Source organism: Spea bombifrons, chromosome 5 (assembly GCF_027358695.1).
Source record: "Spea bombifrons isolate aSpeBom1 chromosome 5, aSpeBom1.2.pri, whole genome shotgun sequence".
Classification (NCBI taxonomy): Eukaryota; Metazoa; Chordata; class Amphibia; order Anura; family Pelobatidae; genus Spea; species Spea bombifrons.
Genome location: NC_071091.1, coordinates 86,038,879 through 86,057,240, shown reverse-complemented (window position 1 = coordinate 86,057,240; position 18,362 = coordinate 86,038,879). Strand labels below are relative to the sequence as shown.

Here is an 18,362-nt window from a genome sequence, read left to right as displayed (position 1 = left end):
CCTATAAATAGCAGCAGCCCACTTGCCAAGGTTTCCTCCTCTTGGCTTGAAAAATAACTTTAATGATAAGTCTATTAAGGTTTTTTTTTGTTGTTGTTTTTTTAGAAAATGTATGTGTTGTTTTGTGGGACAGCATCTTAGAAACCTAAACTGTTTCAGCTCAGCAGGACTTGAAGCACTAATTTGTGGCTTTTGTATGTGAATGTTTTTCTTTTAATTTCAGTGTAACAATGATAATTGATCGTTACATTTTGTTAATCTCATGCTGGAATGTATCACATTTTTATTTATTTTTTTTCTTCCATAGCTTCAAAGAGCTTCGAGACTTGACAAGCTTGGAGATCAGACTGCCATGGTAATAATTAATATCTCCTGTAGCCTAAAATCATCACCAAATTTTGAAATAAAGTGTTGAGTATAATGGGAAACGAGGAGAACATATGAGGGTCATTGGACCGGATTAAAGTACATCTTTCTCTACAAAATGAGTTTGCCTTAAGGAAACTTTTGTTAAGTTTTACGCTATGAAAAACAGTCACCGCTGTACTAGAAAGCATATAGCTGCGCAAGTGTAACTAAGCAATTATTTACTTTCTCCCTTGGCAGGTATACGTCAAGTAGTTGTCGTTATTTCCAGGCATGCTGTCTGTTGAAATTTATTTTACATGTAATATAGAAGACGCTTGGGTTGCTGGCTTAAATTCTTCTTCAGATCCTCCCCCTTTAAATGTTTTTTTATTCCTTTCTTTAAACTTATGTTTATTTAAATTATTTTTCTACCAAGGCATATTTGTTCCATTTTCAGTTATCTTTAGACTTTAGTTGAAGCTAGTGTTTTCCAAAGGATCTTTTTAACACAAAAAGTGTTGGTGAGAAAATAACTTGTTTTTCTTCTCTGCCCCCTCCCCCGCTTCACTTTAGATAACAGCTATTCTGCAGTCACGTTTGGCACGGACATCGTTTGATAAGAACAGGTATATATGATTTCTGTATTGCTGGTGGGTTGTACAATACAGAATAGGATAGAGATGTGCAGCTTCGGTTAGCAATAGAGTAGACCCAGAATTAGTGCAGGAGTTAGATTATGGAGTAGTCAATGCAGTTGTCAGTCGGTTACGGTAAAATAACAAAGATGGGTCAAACGTGGAAGATCAACAAATAAAAAACCAGACTAACCAGGACTAGCGCTTATGGGTATTGCTGATTATTATTAATATTAATATTATTAACAGTGTTAAATGGAGGCAATGGGCAATGACTACTTTTTTAGATTCCGTATTGGGCCTGGATACTGATATTTTCGTTTCTTAAGGCAACAAGTTCCTATACCCACAAATGTGCTCATTAAATGCCACATCACAATCTATCAAGGGAATATGATCTGTTTGTGACGAAGGCCCTAGCTGACTGAAATAGTGTTTGTGCATAATCATATTAACCTAATTGTGTTTGATCACTAACTGAAACCTTACCACGCATTTATTTTCATTTCTTTGTCATCGTTACCATCCTTTTAAAATGTGTTGTTAAACATAAGGCAGCTATTTTTTTTATATTTTGTTAATTTAGGTCATTGGGCTTTGACTTAAGAAAAACATATATTTTGCATACATATTTTGATGTTTTAAAAAGCGGAACTGTAAAATATTCCTTATGGTTTAGTGATTTCTATATAACCTTTAGTAGGTGGGGGAATTTATCCAAGTAATCCTCAAGCATTTTTAAAAGACGTACTTTAAGGGAAGTCGACCTTCTAGTTTACATATTGCGCTCAACACTGGGTATTTCATCTACCATAGTTTATACGTTTTCCACGACTATTTCCATCTTCGTGTCTCCCACATAAAAGTAACTTAACCACAAAATGTAAGCCAACAGAACAGTCTTAAAGGGGGGAACTATTGCCTTTGCAGCTTTTCGCAAATAAACTAAATTAATCTGCTAGAATTCCTTTAGCTTTTTTTTTGTATATCAATCAGTGTAATTGTTGAGATTTTGAGAATCTAACAGATTCACATTATCAAAGGTTGAGATCAACAGCCAGCATTGTCCAACTTCCTGTCCTTAAGTTCTCACTTATCGTTACAAAGACTGCCTTTACCTTAGCGACTTAACAATATGGTGGATATGACTTAATGGTGAGGAGTAACAGGACAGATCTTTAGAACATTATTATTAGTATTATCTTTTATTTGTATAGCGCCAACAATCTACGCAGCACTTAATACAATACATTTATTCAAGGGGTCTGGCAAGACTAGAATTGACAGACTAAGACAGACCGATACATTAGGTGGAGAGAGCCCGGCTCACAAGCTTACAATCTTGAGAACATGACCTTAAGATGACTCCACACACACAGTGTTATAAATTTATTTGTTTTGATCTGCAAGTACAATTCTATAGGCTTATTTAATATATAGAACTGTAAAAATGTCGGATTTTGGAAAAATAACACTAGCTTTATGCATCTTTTTCAAGCTCACCGTTTTTATTGAGCTCTTCTATGGTAAGCCATGAGCACCATCCAAAAGCTTCCTCAATCTAGATTGCACGCAGGGCTCTCTTCATCTAGTGTATGAGAGAGTTTATCATAGCCTGTCAGTTCTAGTTTTGTCATACTATTGAATATATGTATTGTTGGTGCTTTATTAATAACACATAATAATAATAATAATTCAAGGTTGAGACTTTCTACTGGGTTGAGGTATACAGCTGTGGTAGGCAGTGTTAGAATTTAGTCTGTATTTACCATAGAAATAATTTTCCCAAATTCTCTCTAGCTGCTGAACTTTGTGTACCTCCGGTTTCAGGTAAGATAGGGTAGTTTTAGTGAAAACACAGATTATTGTATTAGACTTGTGTGATGGCAGAACGTGACTTTGACAGTTTTGTGCATAGTTGTGAATGCGCTCTAATATTAAACCTTTCATTGTGAAATATCTTCCAGTTTTCGAAACATGTCTGAAATATCGAACATGGAATGCGAAGCAGAAATGGTGACGCCGCTCGTCACCAATCCAGGACACGTTTGCATCACTGATAAATGCCTGTATTTCCAGCCTTTAAATGGTTACCCAGTAAGCAAATACTTTTATCACTTTTATTATTCCTCTAAGCTTTTTTTTTCCCCCATACATGACCTCATTACTGGTTTCAGATTTCAAAGTATAGGAAATCGAAATATCTAGCTTTTGTTATTTTGTAAACGTAATAAAATTTAATTCTCTTTGCATGTGTTATTTCATTAGGACGTGGTTAACGATCTTGGACTATAGAACAATTTTCTGTCTTAAGTGTATGTTTTGTGACGTTGTTGGAGCGGGGGTGCTAGGCTTCAATGTTCCAATGTGACGGAGGTGGTCAAACTATTAAAGTCTATTTCTGCCAGTAAGCCTGTACATTAGCAGAAAATTAAGACCTGACAAATGAAATTACCACTTTAAAAAAAAATCAAAAAAAAATCTGACCTACCGGTATTTATTATACAACATAAATTTTAAAAGTCACTTTTGATATGTACCCTTCTTTACTGTTGGCTCTGTTCCAGCAGTTAGGGTGACATAACTATGTGTTAAAATGCATGCAAGTCTTAAAAGATAAATCCATATATGTTTAGATTTTTTTTTATTATTCCTGACAGTATTTTAATTGATGTGCATGTTTGGTATCCTCTTTACGTGCAAAATGAACGTCTTTCTTTTCTTTTCTGCAGAAGCCAGTAGTTTTCATTAGTCTAACAGATATCCGACGGATTTATAAAAGAAGACATATGCTGATGCCTATGGTAAAATAGGTCTTTTTTATAATAGAATTATACATTGCAAATTTTACTCGCATGCAGGTGTCGATCTGGCATCTAAAGTTTTTCGTTTGTTTTTTTGACGTAGGAACACTAGAATTTCACACAAGAATTAGACAACTGAATTAGAATGTGCAAGGAACTGTATTTGGGGCTGTAGTAGCAAATTTGAGAAAATATTTTACTTTTTATAATTATAATATATATAATTATTTAGATTAAAAAAATAAACAACTTATGTCTGTCGGAAACCAACATTTATGTTTACACCACTGGAGCAGCCATCTTAACTTTTTTCAGGATCTGCATGATTATTGCTTCCTTTTATGTTATCTCTAAACTCGTTAGGTTGCTGACTGTTGTTGATTGGTTCAATCAGCCTTTGTAAGGAGTGGATTAGATATGCTAGTTATGCCACATTGTGATGCAGGACTCTGTTACACTGGGGTGAACTTTTAAACAACACCTCAAGAAGGATTACACCAATTCAACATCCAAAAGTTATTACAGAGCCCCCCTGATAGAAACATAGAATTTAATAGCAGATGAGAACCATTTGGCCCAACTAGTCGGTCCGCCGTTCCTGATGTAGAGACTCGGCCCTTAATCGGTCCTTGGTTTTGTCTTGGATCCAGGATATGCTTACCCCTATCCCATGTTTAAATTCTCATGCTATATCTGTAACTCCTACACTGTAACTTCCTTACATTGCAGCTAAACCTCTGATCTTCCAGTTTTAGATTATGGCCTCTTGTTCTAACATTTCTCCCCTGAAATAAATTTTCGGCCTAATTCCCGTGGACGAAGGTTTAATTCCCGTGTGGTTGAGCATTATCGATTTTTTGTTTCTTTTTATTAGGGTTTGGAAGTGTTTTGCACTGAAAATGACTTGTGCTCAGACATTTATCTGAAATTTTATAATCCCAAAGATCGCGATGGACTTTACTACTACATTGCAGCTTATCTAGGTTTGTATATACCCAATAGAAACAGGATTTGACGGCAAATAACCATGTGACTATTTTTCCTGATTTAAGACTCAGGTCTTAATCAGTTCTTGATCTTGTCTTAGCTTTATGCCTATCCCATGCATGTTTAAATATCCTTATTGTATTTGAATCTAACACTTCTGATGGGAGTCTGTTCCATTTATGTACCACCCCCTTAATACTAATAGCATAGTGGGGGGGGGGAGTAAATCTCTGCTTAAAATGCAATTCAGTAATTTTACTAATATTGTTCACACGCAAAGAAATGTGTACATCGTTTTCCAGCGGATTATTCTTAAATCTTGTCTGTTTCCTGGCTCATCACCTATTCACGTTAAGAGAAATGATTGCACATCTTCTAAAAATGTAACGCGGTTCTTTACGTACAGAGAATCATTTAGCTGAGCAAACGGCAGAAAACTACATGCTGCAATGGCAGAGAGGCTACATCTCGAATTACCAGTATCTCCTGCACCTCAATAACCTGGCAGATCGAAGCTGCAATGACCTCTCTCAGTATCCTATATTTCCTTGGATCCTAGCCGACTACACTAGCCCTGAACTGGGTACGGACCTACATTTTACTGCCCCTACATTTTACTGGGTGGTTGAATGGATGGTGTAAACATGTTTGTATGCGTGTGTATGTATGTGTATATAGAATTATGTTGCGGATCAAGTCTCAAAAAATGGTGGTTGAGTAGGCAGAAGCTGAATGGAACAATCACAGAAGTATTATTTCTTATGTTCTTTCTGGTGATGTAACTAACTAGCATATGATTTATGATTATTTCAAAATTATCTATAGCTACCTCTGCTTTATATCACACGTTCTGGATTTTGATCAATCTTTGAACACTGAATGATGGTGTTAATGTTTCTAGTGCAGTAAATCACATGTTTTAGGTTTTTGATTGACTTGATGCCATACATGCGTTTTTTTTTTGTTTTTTTTACTTATGTATTTTGCACTAAAGTACCTTTTCCTTCTTAAAGATTTAACTGCTGCTAAAACTTTCCGGGATCTTAGTAAACCAGTGGGAGCATTGAATAAGGAAAGGCTTGAAAGGTTAATGGTATGTATTGTGCTGATGGTTTTTATGGTTACATTTAACCTCTCTCCATATATTTATTATAGGTATATTGTTGTAATTAAACTTTCAGGATTACATCCAATGAGGCATAGCTGGCAAACAAGTGGTATGGAATTGCAGGTGGGCTTGTTAATGAAGAGATGTATCTTGTATTGGTCCCAGATCAGAAAGAATCTGAATAAGAAAACTTGGAAGTCTTCAATGCATAGTGAATAGACTCCTGAATGTTATGATTGCTGCATGATTAGAAAATATAGGAAGAATAAGGTGCAAAAAGGATATTCTCCTCAAAATGCCTACTGCTTTTTAGTTGTTTTTGTCGTGTAACTTTGGTAATGAAGCATGAACTTGGCACAAAGCCTCTGTTATGTGATATATTGTATATGTGTATTACAGATGCGTTACCATGAAATGCCGGAACCAAAATTTATTTATGGAAGCCACTACTCCTCTCCGGGCTACGTTCTGTTCTATTTGGTCAGAGTTGGTAAGGTTTTGTTCTTCAAGCTTTTGTTTTAGTCTTTTTTTTTTATGAATGTTACCAGTGCCATTTGATCCATGGAAATCCTCCTTGTGATAAGAAGATAAATTGCGATGTCCATGCTTTTTTTCCTTTAGTCCCTTTGAATTATTTTAACCCCTTCAATCCCCTATAGACGTACAGGGACGTACAAAAAACGCCTATTAAGAAACCCCTGTGGACGTCCTGGTACGTCCAGCACTTCTTGCAGCGTCAGAGACACATCCCTGCCGCTGCACGGGAGACTAGGCTGTCGTTTGACAGTCTGGACTCCCCACTGACAGCAGAATCCTTGAGGGAACCCAGTATCGTATTCTGGGCTTCTGTTGCCTCTTTGGCACAGAACAGCACCCAAGGAGCACGCACCTCGGGCTCCAATAATAATAAAAAAAAAAAAATACTACACCTTAACCCCCAAACCTGTTCACCCCACAACCTCTAAACTTTATTTGCTGCCTCCACCAAGTTCTATTTAAGGTTTTAAAAATACCTAAGGCGGCTTCTGTAACCCCCTGAACTGCTCAAACTATAACACAATTTGGTAAAACATGGCAGGAAACTCCTGCCTGATATTTTAATATCTCGTGCTGTTATGGCACCATGGAGGTTAGTAACTCTGGGGTAATCGCACCCACCATGTTGTGGGAAGGTATCAAACACCCCCAACCTACCTGATAACTAGGTGACCTATCCTTATTTCTCAGGCCCTGCTAAATTCCCTCCTGCCATTCTGAGGGGCACACGGCCAACACAGAGAACATCTTCATGAAATGATTCTACTATGGAAATGTTACCATATTTCTCAAATCATAATTCTGAAGATGCTCGGGGCTGCGCCCCCTGTGTGACCCCAGTGCCTGGTCCCCTGTAAGAGTTTATGGCACCCAGGACTGGACATCTGGTATCCTTTGGAGATGCCCTGCTTAGGTGCTGTTCCTGCTCCATTGATTTTATGATAGGAACTCCAGATAACATTTATGGCAGGATGTGGCCTAAGAAAAACTAATGTTTCTCCTTCATGTAAGATGCCTTGTTAACCCTTTAACATCAGCATTTTGTATGACACTCGGCATTTAAATAACTGCCGCATTTGTTCAGCAGCCTTGGTGCAGTGAGGTCAATAGCTGTGAGTCCAAAATAGTCACACATTCGCAGAACTTTGCAAATAAATTGATAGGTTTGAGTCCCTTTGGGAGAAAGGCACTATAGAAGTACCAGTACTTTCTGTGTCTTTTGTCTATGCCTCCATTATAACCAGGAGAAATGCATTTCTGACAATCAGTCCGTCAATGATTTATTCCGTTGTTGCCATCGTTGAAACCTATGAGATTACACAGCACCCTCTGGTGGTTAAAATGAAAGAATAAAGTGGCTAGGGTTAACAGTATTTGGCATACAGTTAAAAAGTTAAGAACAATGAACTGTTTGGATACACCAAAATAGTGCTCATGCTCCTTATAGTGAATAAAATATTAATAATTTTATGGTGTTTTTCGTGTATTGTTTGAATATTCACTGCTATTTTCTTTGCAGCTCCAGAATACATGCTCTGTATCCAAAATGGGAAGTTTGACTACGCAGATAGGATGTTCAACAGGTTGGCTACAAATCTGATTTGTTTAATAAGAACATGATCCTAATAATGTTAGTATTGCATATACTTTATCTTCTGTGTTTCGGTTTAGTATTGCAGAAACCTGGAAGAACTGCCTAGAAGGGGTAACTGACTTTAAGGAGGTAATTTGCAATTTTATTTTTATTTTTTAAGTGTGCCACACATACTTCCATTTGTACGGTCACAGCTATAATTTTGTTTTTATCGTTTGTTTACAGTTAATTCCAGAGTTTTATGGAAATGATTGGAGCTTCCTACTTAACAGCATGAACCTCGAAATGGGGAAGAGACAAGGAGGGAAATTAGTTGATGATATTGAGCTGCCTCCTTGGGCATCCGGTCAGTAAACGTACATTGTGAACATAAAACAGATATGAGCATATTTAAATAATAAACAAAAAATCACTAATAAAGTCATTTAGTGTACTGGGAAGTGGAAAGGCAAGGTCTTTCATCTTGTTACCTTATAACTTATGACTTTGCATCACATTTCTTTTAATACTAAAATAGTTGGGTTTTTTTCTTCTTCTTTAGGTGTCACTAACTCCCAAAAATTGTCTTTTTTTTTTTAAACTTGTTAGATCCTGAAGACTTCCTGCAGAAAAACAGAGAAGCGTTAGAAAGTCAGTACGTATCGGACCATCTTCATGAATGGATTGACTTGATATTTGGCTGTAAGCAGAGGGGCTGTGAAGCAGTGGCTGCTCATAATGGTAAGGCAAACGTAGCATTTATAAAGCCACGCCAATGGCTACCTCGGCTTACAGATCACTAAAATTTAGATTATATTTTGTTGTCAAAACAAAAGATCCTTATTTATCATCCACATGACCAAACTATACATGGTTGTCTGGACTTTAAGAGATTGTTTAATGATATGTCATACCTTCTATATAGCGTCTGTTACCTTTTGGTTTATCCTGAACCAAGTATTTAAGACTTTGTGTATAGTGCCTGCGTTTGTAATTTTATTAATTGTTGTTTAATGGCTCGAAGATGCTTCTCCATAAATGTGATTTCCAGTATCTGATCTTCATAGCAAGGCATTGATAATTGACTTTGCTAATCTGCATGATATAATATGAATTTGCATTTTTATTCACTTTCATGAATATATTCATATTTTCATTAAGTGGCATTGTCCTCCTTTTTGCAAACACTTTTCTAATGCAGAATAACTTTGCCTTTAGCATAATTGTTTATTATTTATGTAATGTAGATACTGTATCTTTTGTTCCTTACACCCTTTTTGTACTTGTATAGGAATAAAGATGGTATATGTTACCGTATTTCCCCATGTATAAGACGCACCTTAATTTTGGGGCCCAAAATTGGAAAAAAAATGTATTACATAGTTATTGAACTCAAGTTTTATTTAGAATAAAAATCATACTCATCCTTCTCACTCCCATCCATTAACTGCCCCTAAACTAACCCTAAAGACCCAATTAACAATAACTGCCCCTAAATTAATCCCCACCTCCCCTAACTTTCAGCAGCCCAAATATTAATTTTTTTACTTACTGTTAGATGAGTTGCTTAGCCCAGGGCTTGACAAATTTGTTGTGAATCTAGGCGCCAGGTAAAAAAGTTAGGAGCCAGGATTTTTTTAAACTAACACTTGGTCAGGAGTGATCTGATCATCATCAGCCCACTTACTAAACTCACAGCGCTTGACCTGGAAGCACCCTGGACTTTCAGGTCAGTGCTGGTTTTTTTTAATTAATTTTTTAATTTTATTTTTAACTCTTTCGATGCTGATGTTCCATTGGAGCACAGCATTGATTGATATTTAGTCCCCACAAGCTTGTGGGGACAAATGTTAACCCCTGCAATGCCACAAATGTGTCATACACAATTGTGGCATTGAAGGGGTTAATGCTGCACTGTCGCTCTCATGGAGCGATCAGGCAGCAGGGGGGGTGTTGGGGCTGGTCTCCACACTCATGTGGAGACCAAAGAACCCTCTCCCCTGTCCCTGAAGCTGCCTCTGGTAGCTGGGACTCAATTGCTGGTCTATAGACCAGCCATTGCAGGGAGGGGAGTCTTTGATGACTGCTGTAGGCTTCCATGCCTACAGGAATCATCAAAGGGCTTGTGGGGGCTCGTTTTTGCTGTTGCTGGTCTGCCTGGGCTTCCAGGTAGACCACCAGCAGCAGAGCCCCGTACAAAACGGGAATTAACCCCTAAATGCCGCGATCGCGGCACTGAAGGGGTTAACGCTGCACTGTCGCTCTCATGGAGCGATCAGGCAGCTGGGGGGTGTTGGGTCCGGTCCCCACACTTGTGTGGGGACCCAATCAACACACAACCCCCTTCCCTGAAGCTGCCTGTGGCAGCTGAAAACACGATTGCTGGTTTTGCAGCAACCGCGTTTTCAGCCTACAGGCTCACTCCGTGGGAGTGATCTCAGGCTCGGGGGGCAGCCCGCCCTGAAGTGGCTGTGCTGTCTGCCCAGACTTCTGGGCAGACAGTAGCAGCAGCGCCCCCGTGTGGTGACTCAGCCTCTTACATCCACAATTTTTTCTGGATGTAAGAGGCTGACAAAACCTAGGCGCCAGGACAAAATTCTCTGTCGCCATGGCGACCTGGCGCCTGGGATTTGTCGAGCCCTGGCTTAGCCATGTGGATGCTGTAAGGAAAGGGGCGGGGCCAATCATCAGTGTGACTGCAGGGAGGGACTGTTACTCAGAAAGGGGCGGGGCGATTGTCAGTGTGACTGCAGGGAGGGACTGGGAAGTAGTAACTGCAATCTACAACCACTGTATAAGACGCACGTTTTTAGAACCCAAATTGTCTTATACATGGGGAAATACGGTAATCTGTTAATATATTTTTTAGTGTTAATGCTTTACGAATATTGACTTTGTTTATTATTGGACTAGTGGAAATGAAACCTGAAGAGCCCGTCTAGCTAATTCTGGAGTTTATTTACTAAAGGGTAAGTTTGCAGTAGAGTTGTGTTTCAGCTCCTTGATTTCACTATACATCATGGAGGTCCAACCCCAATGAGCGTTTGCTGCAGGGAACTCTTGGCTGAACCTAAAAAATGTATAGTTAAAATAGAGCTCCAAGTCTGCTCATACAATGAATTGTAAATTATGTAGATCAGCCATTTTACCCCGAGGAATCTGCAAGTGTCTATAATGAAGTTGGAGAGTTTTAACTACAGCTCTACTGCAAACTCTACCTTTAATGAATGAACCCCTTTAAATGCCACTTTGAAAATGACTGATGGCCAATGAGAGCTGTTACACGCAGTATTTTATTTTTAATAAAATGACCTCTGTGTACCTGTATATTTTTACTGAGATAATCTTTTTTACTATTCCATATGTTTTAGTGTTTCATCCAGTAACTTATGAAGGTGAAGTTGACTTAAACAGGTATATCAGTGGTTTGTGTTTTTTACTTTGTAGTATTATTTATTTACAACCTTATTGTTGTTTTAAAACGCAGCCATTATACATACTTTCTTGTATTTTTTTTCTTTTATTTAGCATTGAGGAGCCGGATCAGAAAATCGCTATGTTAACTCAAATTTTGGAATTTGGCCAAACTCCGAAGCAACTTTTCACTAAACCTCATCCGAAAAGAATTTGTACAATAACTAGGAGTGTTTCTCGTTCCTCCAGTCAAAATATGTCCATGGTAGAATCCCCAGGTAAGTGGACGTTACTAAAACAGGCGCTACCATCTTTGTGTGTGTGTGTGTGTGTATTAAGTTTTTACTTAGATAATGTGTTTCAATTGTGTGTTGACCCAATCTACAGCGATCTTAAAATATTCTGCAACAAACATGTCTGGAAAACTAATTTTGTAATGAACCATGAAGACTGTATAATTACATCTGTCTCTTCTTAGTAATGTAGCTAAGTACCTTTTTATTATAGTGATTTAAAATAGTAACGACATTTTTTTATTTATTATTTCTTGCAGTTTCCATCACAGAAGAATTATTCGAGGATCTGATGGAAGAAAGTAAATCTTTTTCTTGGAGCAACATTACTAAATTGAAGAAAGAAAACGGCCATAAAATTCACAAAGAGTAAGTTAAAACCTCCTTTAACGTGTTTATGTAAATGTTTCATTAACCAGAAACCTGCACAATTTCCTGTAGATGGCAATGAAGTATTTTTGTCATTAAACAGTCCACAGAACGGGATAAACTCTTTTCATGCTGTCTTCAGTGGGTTTCAGTTACTATTATGCTCCAAGTCACCTTAAGTTCTGGTCTGATGTGCATGAGATGCCATAAACAAAGTTGATTTCTTAATTTGATAAAAATGTATTTGAAACTGTTGTTGGTTCACTTCAGTCTTTGTTTTTTACTTAACTTTACTGAGGGGTGGTAAACAAACACCATCCCATCAGAAAATGGACAAATGGTGCTTATCTGCCATGATATTATGTTTCTATACCTGACCTACCACAGCTCTTCATTTTTCTAATCCTGATCCTTAAAGTCCTGTGCATTTTCCCCTTTACCTCGTGTGGCTTACAGCAATACATGTCTTACTATATAGTATTCGAGTCAGGGGCGTAACTAGAAACCTCAGGGCCCCGGTGCAAGAATCTGTTACGCCTCACGCTCCCAAAACTGCACTCTGGGCAGCGCTGAGGCAGACGGCGGCGACGGCGGCAGCAGCGGGGAGCAGCGGCATCCTGGATTTCTGTCAGTCAGGGGGGCCCAAGAGTTGCCGAGCGGTCGTTTTCAGCAACCGCTCGGCACCCCTTGGGCCCCACTGACTGGCAGAACTCCAGGGCCCGGCGACCCCGGTAGTTCCGCCACTGATTCGAGTATCGATAGTCACTCTGTAAATCTTGATTATTTTCTCTTATCTTTTAAAATACCGTATTTGCTCGATTATAAGACGACCCTGATTATAAGACGACCCCCCAAAATCTGAATATTAACTTAGGAAAAAAAGAAAAAGCCTGAATATAAGACGACCCCAAAGGAAAAAAGTTTTACCAGTAAATGTTAATTCATGTAAACTATTTTTTTTAATAAAAGCTATGATTGAGAAAAAGATTTTTTTTGTTTTTATTTCTTGTATTTTCCAACCTGTCCCCCAGTTACGCACATCTGCCCCCAGGCTTGCCACTCCAATATGGCACTGTGGCCCATGATATGCCTTTTAACCCTCTATATGCCACTGTGCCCCATGGTATGCCTTTTGACCCCCTATGTGCCACTCTGCCTCCAGAAATGCCTTATACCCCTATATCCCATTCTGGCATTTAGGGGGTTAAAATGCATATTATGGGGCAGAGTGGCATATAGGGAGGTATAAGGCATTTCAGGAGGCAGAGTGACATTATGGGAGTTAAAAGGCATTGTATAGAGCACTCTGCCTCCAGAAATGCCTTATACCCCTATATGCCACTCTGCCATTTAGGGGGTTAAAAGGCATATTATGGGGCAGAGTGGCATATAGGGAGGTATAAGGCATTTCAGGAGGCAGAGTGCGCTATTAAATCCCCCCTTAACGCCACTCCAGAAATGCCCTATGCCCCCATTTAACACACACACACACCCTATACCCCCATTTAACTAACTAACACACACACACACACACACACACACACTCTCTCTCTCTCTCTCTCTCCCCCCCTCTCTCACCCCCCTTCCCCCGCTCTCCCCCCTCTCTTACCGGTGCTTCCAGCCGGGGCAGCGGGTTGACGTCGCCTTCTGCTGCAGCCGGAAGGATGTGTGGCTAGCAGCGGGGGTTTGTATGCGTCCGTCGCGTATACTTTCCCCGGCTGTCAGAGATCAAAGTTCCCCGCACCGGTGCGGGGAACTCTAATCTCTGACAGTCGGGGAAGGTCTATGCGACGGACGCAGACAACCCCCGCTGCTAGCCACACCTCCTTCCGGCTGCAGCGGACGTTGTCTACGCGGATCGCGTAGACGTCAACCCGCTGCCCCGGCAACGCAGTAGGAAGCAAGGAAGCACCGGTAAGTGTGTGTATGATGGGGGGGGGGTGAGACAGGAGGATCCAGGTCCCCTGCAGCAGTGCGGGGGATCTGGATCTTAGTCTCCTAATCAGACCTCTATTTGAGGTCTGATTAGAAGACGACCCCGATTAGAAGACGAGGGGTATTTTTCAGAGCATTTGCTCTGAAAAAAACCTCGTCTTATAATCGAGCAAATACGGTAAGACACGGTTATTCCTCAAGTTCTCCGAATGATTACATGTATGTTTGAACACTTCCTTCAGTTTAGCGGTTTATACATAGAAAGCCCACAGGATCCCTTACTCATTTGTATTCTGCGTACGGTTCACTGTTTTTTGGATTTGTTTATGAATGTTGATACTTGAAAATAGGACAGAAGTTTATATATTTTGATAGATTACTAGCAGGTTTACTCAAATAGAGTAGAGGCTAGAGAAGATTAATATAGACCTGATGTACAATGTATGCTGCTAAAGGGACTGCTGCCCCACACAGCCTCGCCAAACATGAAAGCCTATTAAATACTTAGTATTTTAATATGCATTTTTGTGGCGAGAGAAATACCTACCCTATTCAGATGGTGCAGCAAAGGGGTCTCCATGAAATCCTCGCAGATGTCCTTGTAAGACCCACTGGAAATGTTGCTCAAGCCAGAGCTGAAGATGAATGTGGTTGAGGTTCAGCTATCCGTTGGATTAAAGTACATATGAGGGTTGGGGGTTGGATTAAAGTACATATGAGGGTTGGAGTGTACCTTGAAACAAACAATTGTCCATTACTACTAAATTTGCTATAAAAATAACAGTACAATTATAGTTCTAGGAACAGTGTCACGACTCTGATGCAGTATTATTGTCAATTAATTTCCTTATGTAGTAAGCGCAAATCTAAAACCATTTTCGGGCACTTTGAAATGCTTTGAAATTGTCTTCTCATTGTATACAGGTCTATTACTGGGATTACTGTGACTTCCAATGGATCTTCTGTATTCACAACATCTCAAGGTTAGTCTTTAGCCGTTGTGATAGTTAATGTGATGACTGTGGGTGTTAAAATATCCTTAATGTTTTAGAAGCATAGAACCCTTTCACTGTGATGGGTTTCTAAATCACCAGTGAAACAGCATTGTGTTAATTTTATACACAAACCATTTCTTTTATGGTGATCGTAAATTACTTTGCAGACTCCGAATGATTACATGTATGTTTGAACACTTCCTTCAGTTTAGCGGTTTATACATAGAAAGCCCACAGGATCCCTTACTCATTTGTATTCTGCGTACGGTGACTGTAGCGTTAATCTCCAATGCTCTTCGCTGTTTTTTGGATTTGTTTATGAATGTTGATACTTGAAAATAGGACAGAAGTTTATATATTTTGATAGATTACTAGCAGGTTTACTCAAATAGAGTAGAGGCTAGAGAAGATTAATATAGACCTGATGTACAATGTATGCTGCTAAAGGGACTGCTGCCCCACACAGCCTCGCAACATCTCAAGGTTAGTCTTTAGCCGTTGTGATAGTTAATGTGAGGACTGTGGGTGTTAAAATATCCTTAATGTTTTAGAAGCATAGAACCCTTTCACTGTGATGAGTTTCTAAATCACCAGTGAAACAGCATTGTGTTAATTTTATACACAAACCATTTCTTTTATGGTGATCGTAAATTACTTTGCAGACTCCACACTGAAAATGTTCTCTACAAGTCAGAAGTCTCTTCAAAGAAGCGTTTCGTTCTCAAACATGGTAAGAATCTGATTTGTGTGCATGATAAAGCATGTGAAAACGAAGTAAAACGAATGCATTATACCTACGTAATGTGTGACCGCAGCGTGAGAACTATATTTACACAGCCGGTGTGGTTGCCAACCACTGTTTCACCTACTAAGCAGCAGTAAAGGAGAGGCTCCTTAACAAGATTGTGATGACATCATGGCAATTTTAAAGCTGTTGTAAAATCTTAACAGACTGTCATAAACATATCAATCTTTTGCTTGTGATAGTTGGTAGTTAGAAGCCTTTCCGAGAGAGAGAGAGAGAGAGAGGGCTAGACGCACACATGAATAAAGGCACCGCATTAACCATGGAAGAGTGGGGCATTCAGAGTGAGACACACAGTAGAGACCAAAGACAGCCAAAAACACCTCTGAAACGCTCAGAATGTTAACATGGCATGAAAGTTATGAAGCCAGTGACACGTTTACTTTCGGTACGGTGATTGTGATGAGTTCACGGCATTGTCTTGAACTTTTTTTTTTTTTTTTACTAGGCTTTGTCATCCTGTGTCCTCCTGCCTGGAGATACAACTGTCATGTGCTCTTCCTGGGACAACAATGTGTGCGTATTGAACACCATTTTAACAAATCTGGACTTTTACAAACTGAGAACAAAAATAGATGATCCTTTTCACATGACAGATTATCCGGTTTTATAGCAAAACGGCTCACAAAGTCCTTACCAAATCAAAAGGCACCAACCTTCAATGTATTTAAAAAAAAAAAAAAAAACAACTTCAGTGTAACACTATTAAGCCCTGTAAAAAGAAATCTGCATGTAGATTTAAATAAAAATTTAATATTTAAATTAGCGAATTAATCTGTATTAATCAGTTTTTTTTTTTAACCATAAATTGGCTGATTTAATTTTTTTCCTCTTAGTTATTTTTATTCTGTTGCGTTTGGAAGAAGACAAGACACATTAATGGGACATGATGATGCTGTGAGTAAGATCCACTGGAGTAACGATAGGCTATGCACGGCTTCCTGGGACTCTACAGTAAAGGTTTGTATGGTTTCTCCTTTATCCTTAATATACTGCCACCCACTGATATTATGCATTAATACTAGACTTTGCACATGGATCAAACATTATTCAGGCAACTTTTTCGTTTAGTTAGTCCATTTGTTTTTTAAAATTTCGATTTTCGATTGGGACACATTTCGTTGTCGCTCACACTCTCCCTACCTTCCTTGTGTCTCCAAAGCTCTGTTTCTTCTCCTCCTCCTTCCTCGTTTTCTTTGTGTTCCATGCTTCTTCTTTCTGTCTTCGTTACTCTGGCATCCTCGAGCAATTTACGCGTCAAGGCAGTTCAAACAAAATATTTTTCTTCTGTGAAAAAGACTCTCTTGTCTCTTCCTATCTGCTAAGACGACGTCTGATACAATTTGCTGCGAGCAACTTCTGGCCAATGCTGCTCATTGTCTTTACAAATATCTACGTCTTTTGTCCTTTTTTTTTTAACACAAAGTGAAAGTTACTTCTAGTCTGCTTTACATTTAATTCCATACTTTGTAGATATTGTATTTGTACTCTGAAGGTAATACTTCTTCTCATAAAGTTAAATCAAGGCTTTATGTTTATTTTGTTAGGTGTGGAGCTGTGTCCCTGACAATGTATGTGGAACAAAGAGGAATGATTTTGAAATGCTTGCTGAATTAGAACATGATGCCGGTGTAAGTTCTGGTGGTTTTTGTGTTATTTTTTTTTGCCTTTTCAGTCCTGAATAATATTACTAATTAAAATTATAACATAAATTGTAGATGTGTACAGAAAAATAATCTCGTTTTTCACATTGCAATAGAGATCGCTTTTAAGTAGAGCCCAAGTTGATTGTCTTGACATTGTGTGTTCAGATCTCAACATATCAGCTGTGATATATGTATATATATTTACAGGATAATTATGTTTTATTATATATATATATATATATATATATATATATATATATATATATATATATATATAATACACACACACAGTGATTTTTTTTTTGATTTTTTTGATCCCCCCCCCGCATTTTGTCACGTCATCAATTCACACATTCCAAAGCTGCCCCAAAAAGTTTATTTGTAGAAAGCAGGTACCCTCTGATATCACAAAAGTCATTCTAAAGCCATTTCTCCAAAAATGTATGTTTCTTTTTGCACACTCTTTGCAATGTGCCTTATGTAGATAATGGGCGATAATACCTGCTTGGATCTCCTTAAGTGGGCCCTATAACCATTTTTGTTAATGGACCATCCTTTTTCTTGTTTTCATCTATAGGTAAGCACAATCACGGTGAGCTCTGACGGTTCCCTTCTAGTGTCTGGGACAAAGGAGGGCCATATGAGCATATGGGACATTCCCACAGCTACTTTGCTCCATCAGCTTCCTTGCCACAGGGGAACGATGCATGATGTAGCATTCAGTCCTGGTAGGTTGGGAATTCTCGCTCGAAGTTCACTGTGTTTTAGGGTTCTTTACCCATTTGTGCAGAGTTTTGCAAAATATTCATAGGAATGGTAACACCATGGGTATGTCATTTAAACCGTTGTTTGGTTGTACAATGGAGATACGAGGACCTACTATCAGTAGATGTTGATGATATAGTAGTTCAGT

At 38.7% G+C, this 18,362-nt stretch overlaps 1 protein-coding gene across 1 annotated transcript in view; it reads left to right on the top strand.

The window, feature by feature from the left end:
- Positions 1 to 18,362, top strand: part of NSMAF (neutral sphingomyelinase activation associated factor) — a 29,446-nt gene that overhangs the window by 9,232 nt on the left and 1,852 nt on the right. Inside the window, exons 8-28 of the mRNA XM_053468313.1 lie at positions 308 to 355; positions 922 to 974; positions 2,951 to 3,080; positions 3,716 to 3,787; positions 4,662 to 4,770; positions 5,181 to 5,357; positions 5,788 to 5,867; positions 6,282 to 6,372; positions 7,939 to 8,002; positions 8,091 to 8,142; positions 8,239 to 8,359; positions 8,602 to 8,733; positions 11,364 to 11,406; positions 11,521 to 11,684; positions 11,960 to 12,068; positions 14,928 to 14,986; positions 15,661 to 15,728; positions 16,252 to 16,319; positions 16,640 to 16,763; positions 17,351 to 17,434; positions 18,027 to 18,177. Coding sequence (XP_053324288.1) covers positions 308 to 355; positions 922 to 974; positions 2,951 to 3,080; positions 3,716 to 3,787; positions 4,662 to 4,770; positions 5,181 to 5,357; positions 5,788 to 5,867; positions 6,282 to 6,372; positions 7,939 to 8,002; positions 8,091 to 8,142; positions 8,239 to 8,359; positions 8,602 to 8,733; positions 11,364 to 11,406; positions 11,521 to 11,684; positions 11,960 to 12,068; positions 14,928 to 14,986; positions 15,661 to 15,728; positions 16,252 to 16,319; positions 16,640 to 16,763; positions 17,351 to 17,434; positions 18,027 to 18,177 — 1,999 coding nt within the window. The remainder of the gene's footprint in view (positions 1 to 307; positions 356 to 921; positions 975 to 2,950; positions 3,081 to 3,715; positions 3,788 to 4,661; positions 4,771 to 5,180; positions 5,358 to 5,787; positions 5,868 to 6,281; positions 6,373 to 7,938; positions 8,003 to 8,090; positions 8,143 to 8,238; positions 8,360 to 8,601; positions 8,734 to 11,363; positions 11,407 to 11,520; positions 11,685 to 11,959; positions 12,069 to 14,927; positions 14,987 to 15,660; positions 15,729 to 16,251; positions 16,320 to 16,639; positions 16,764 to 17,350; positions 17,435 to 18,026; positions 18,178 to 18,362) is intronic.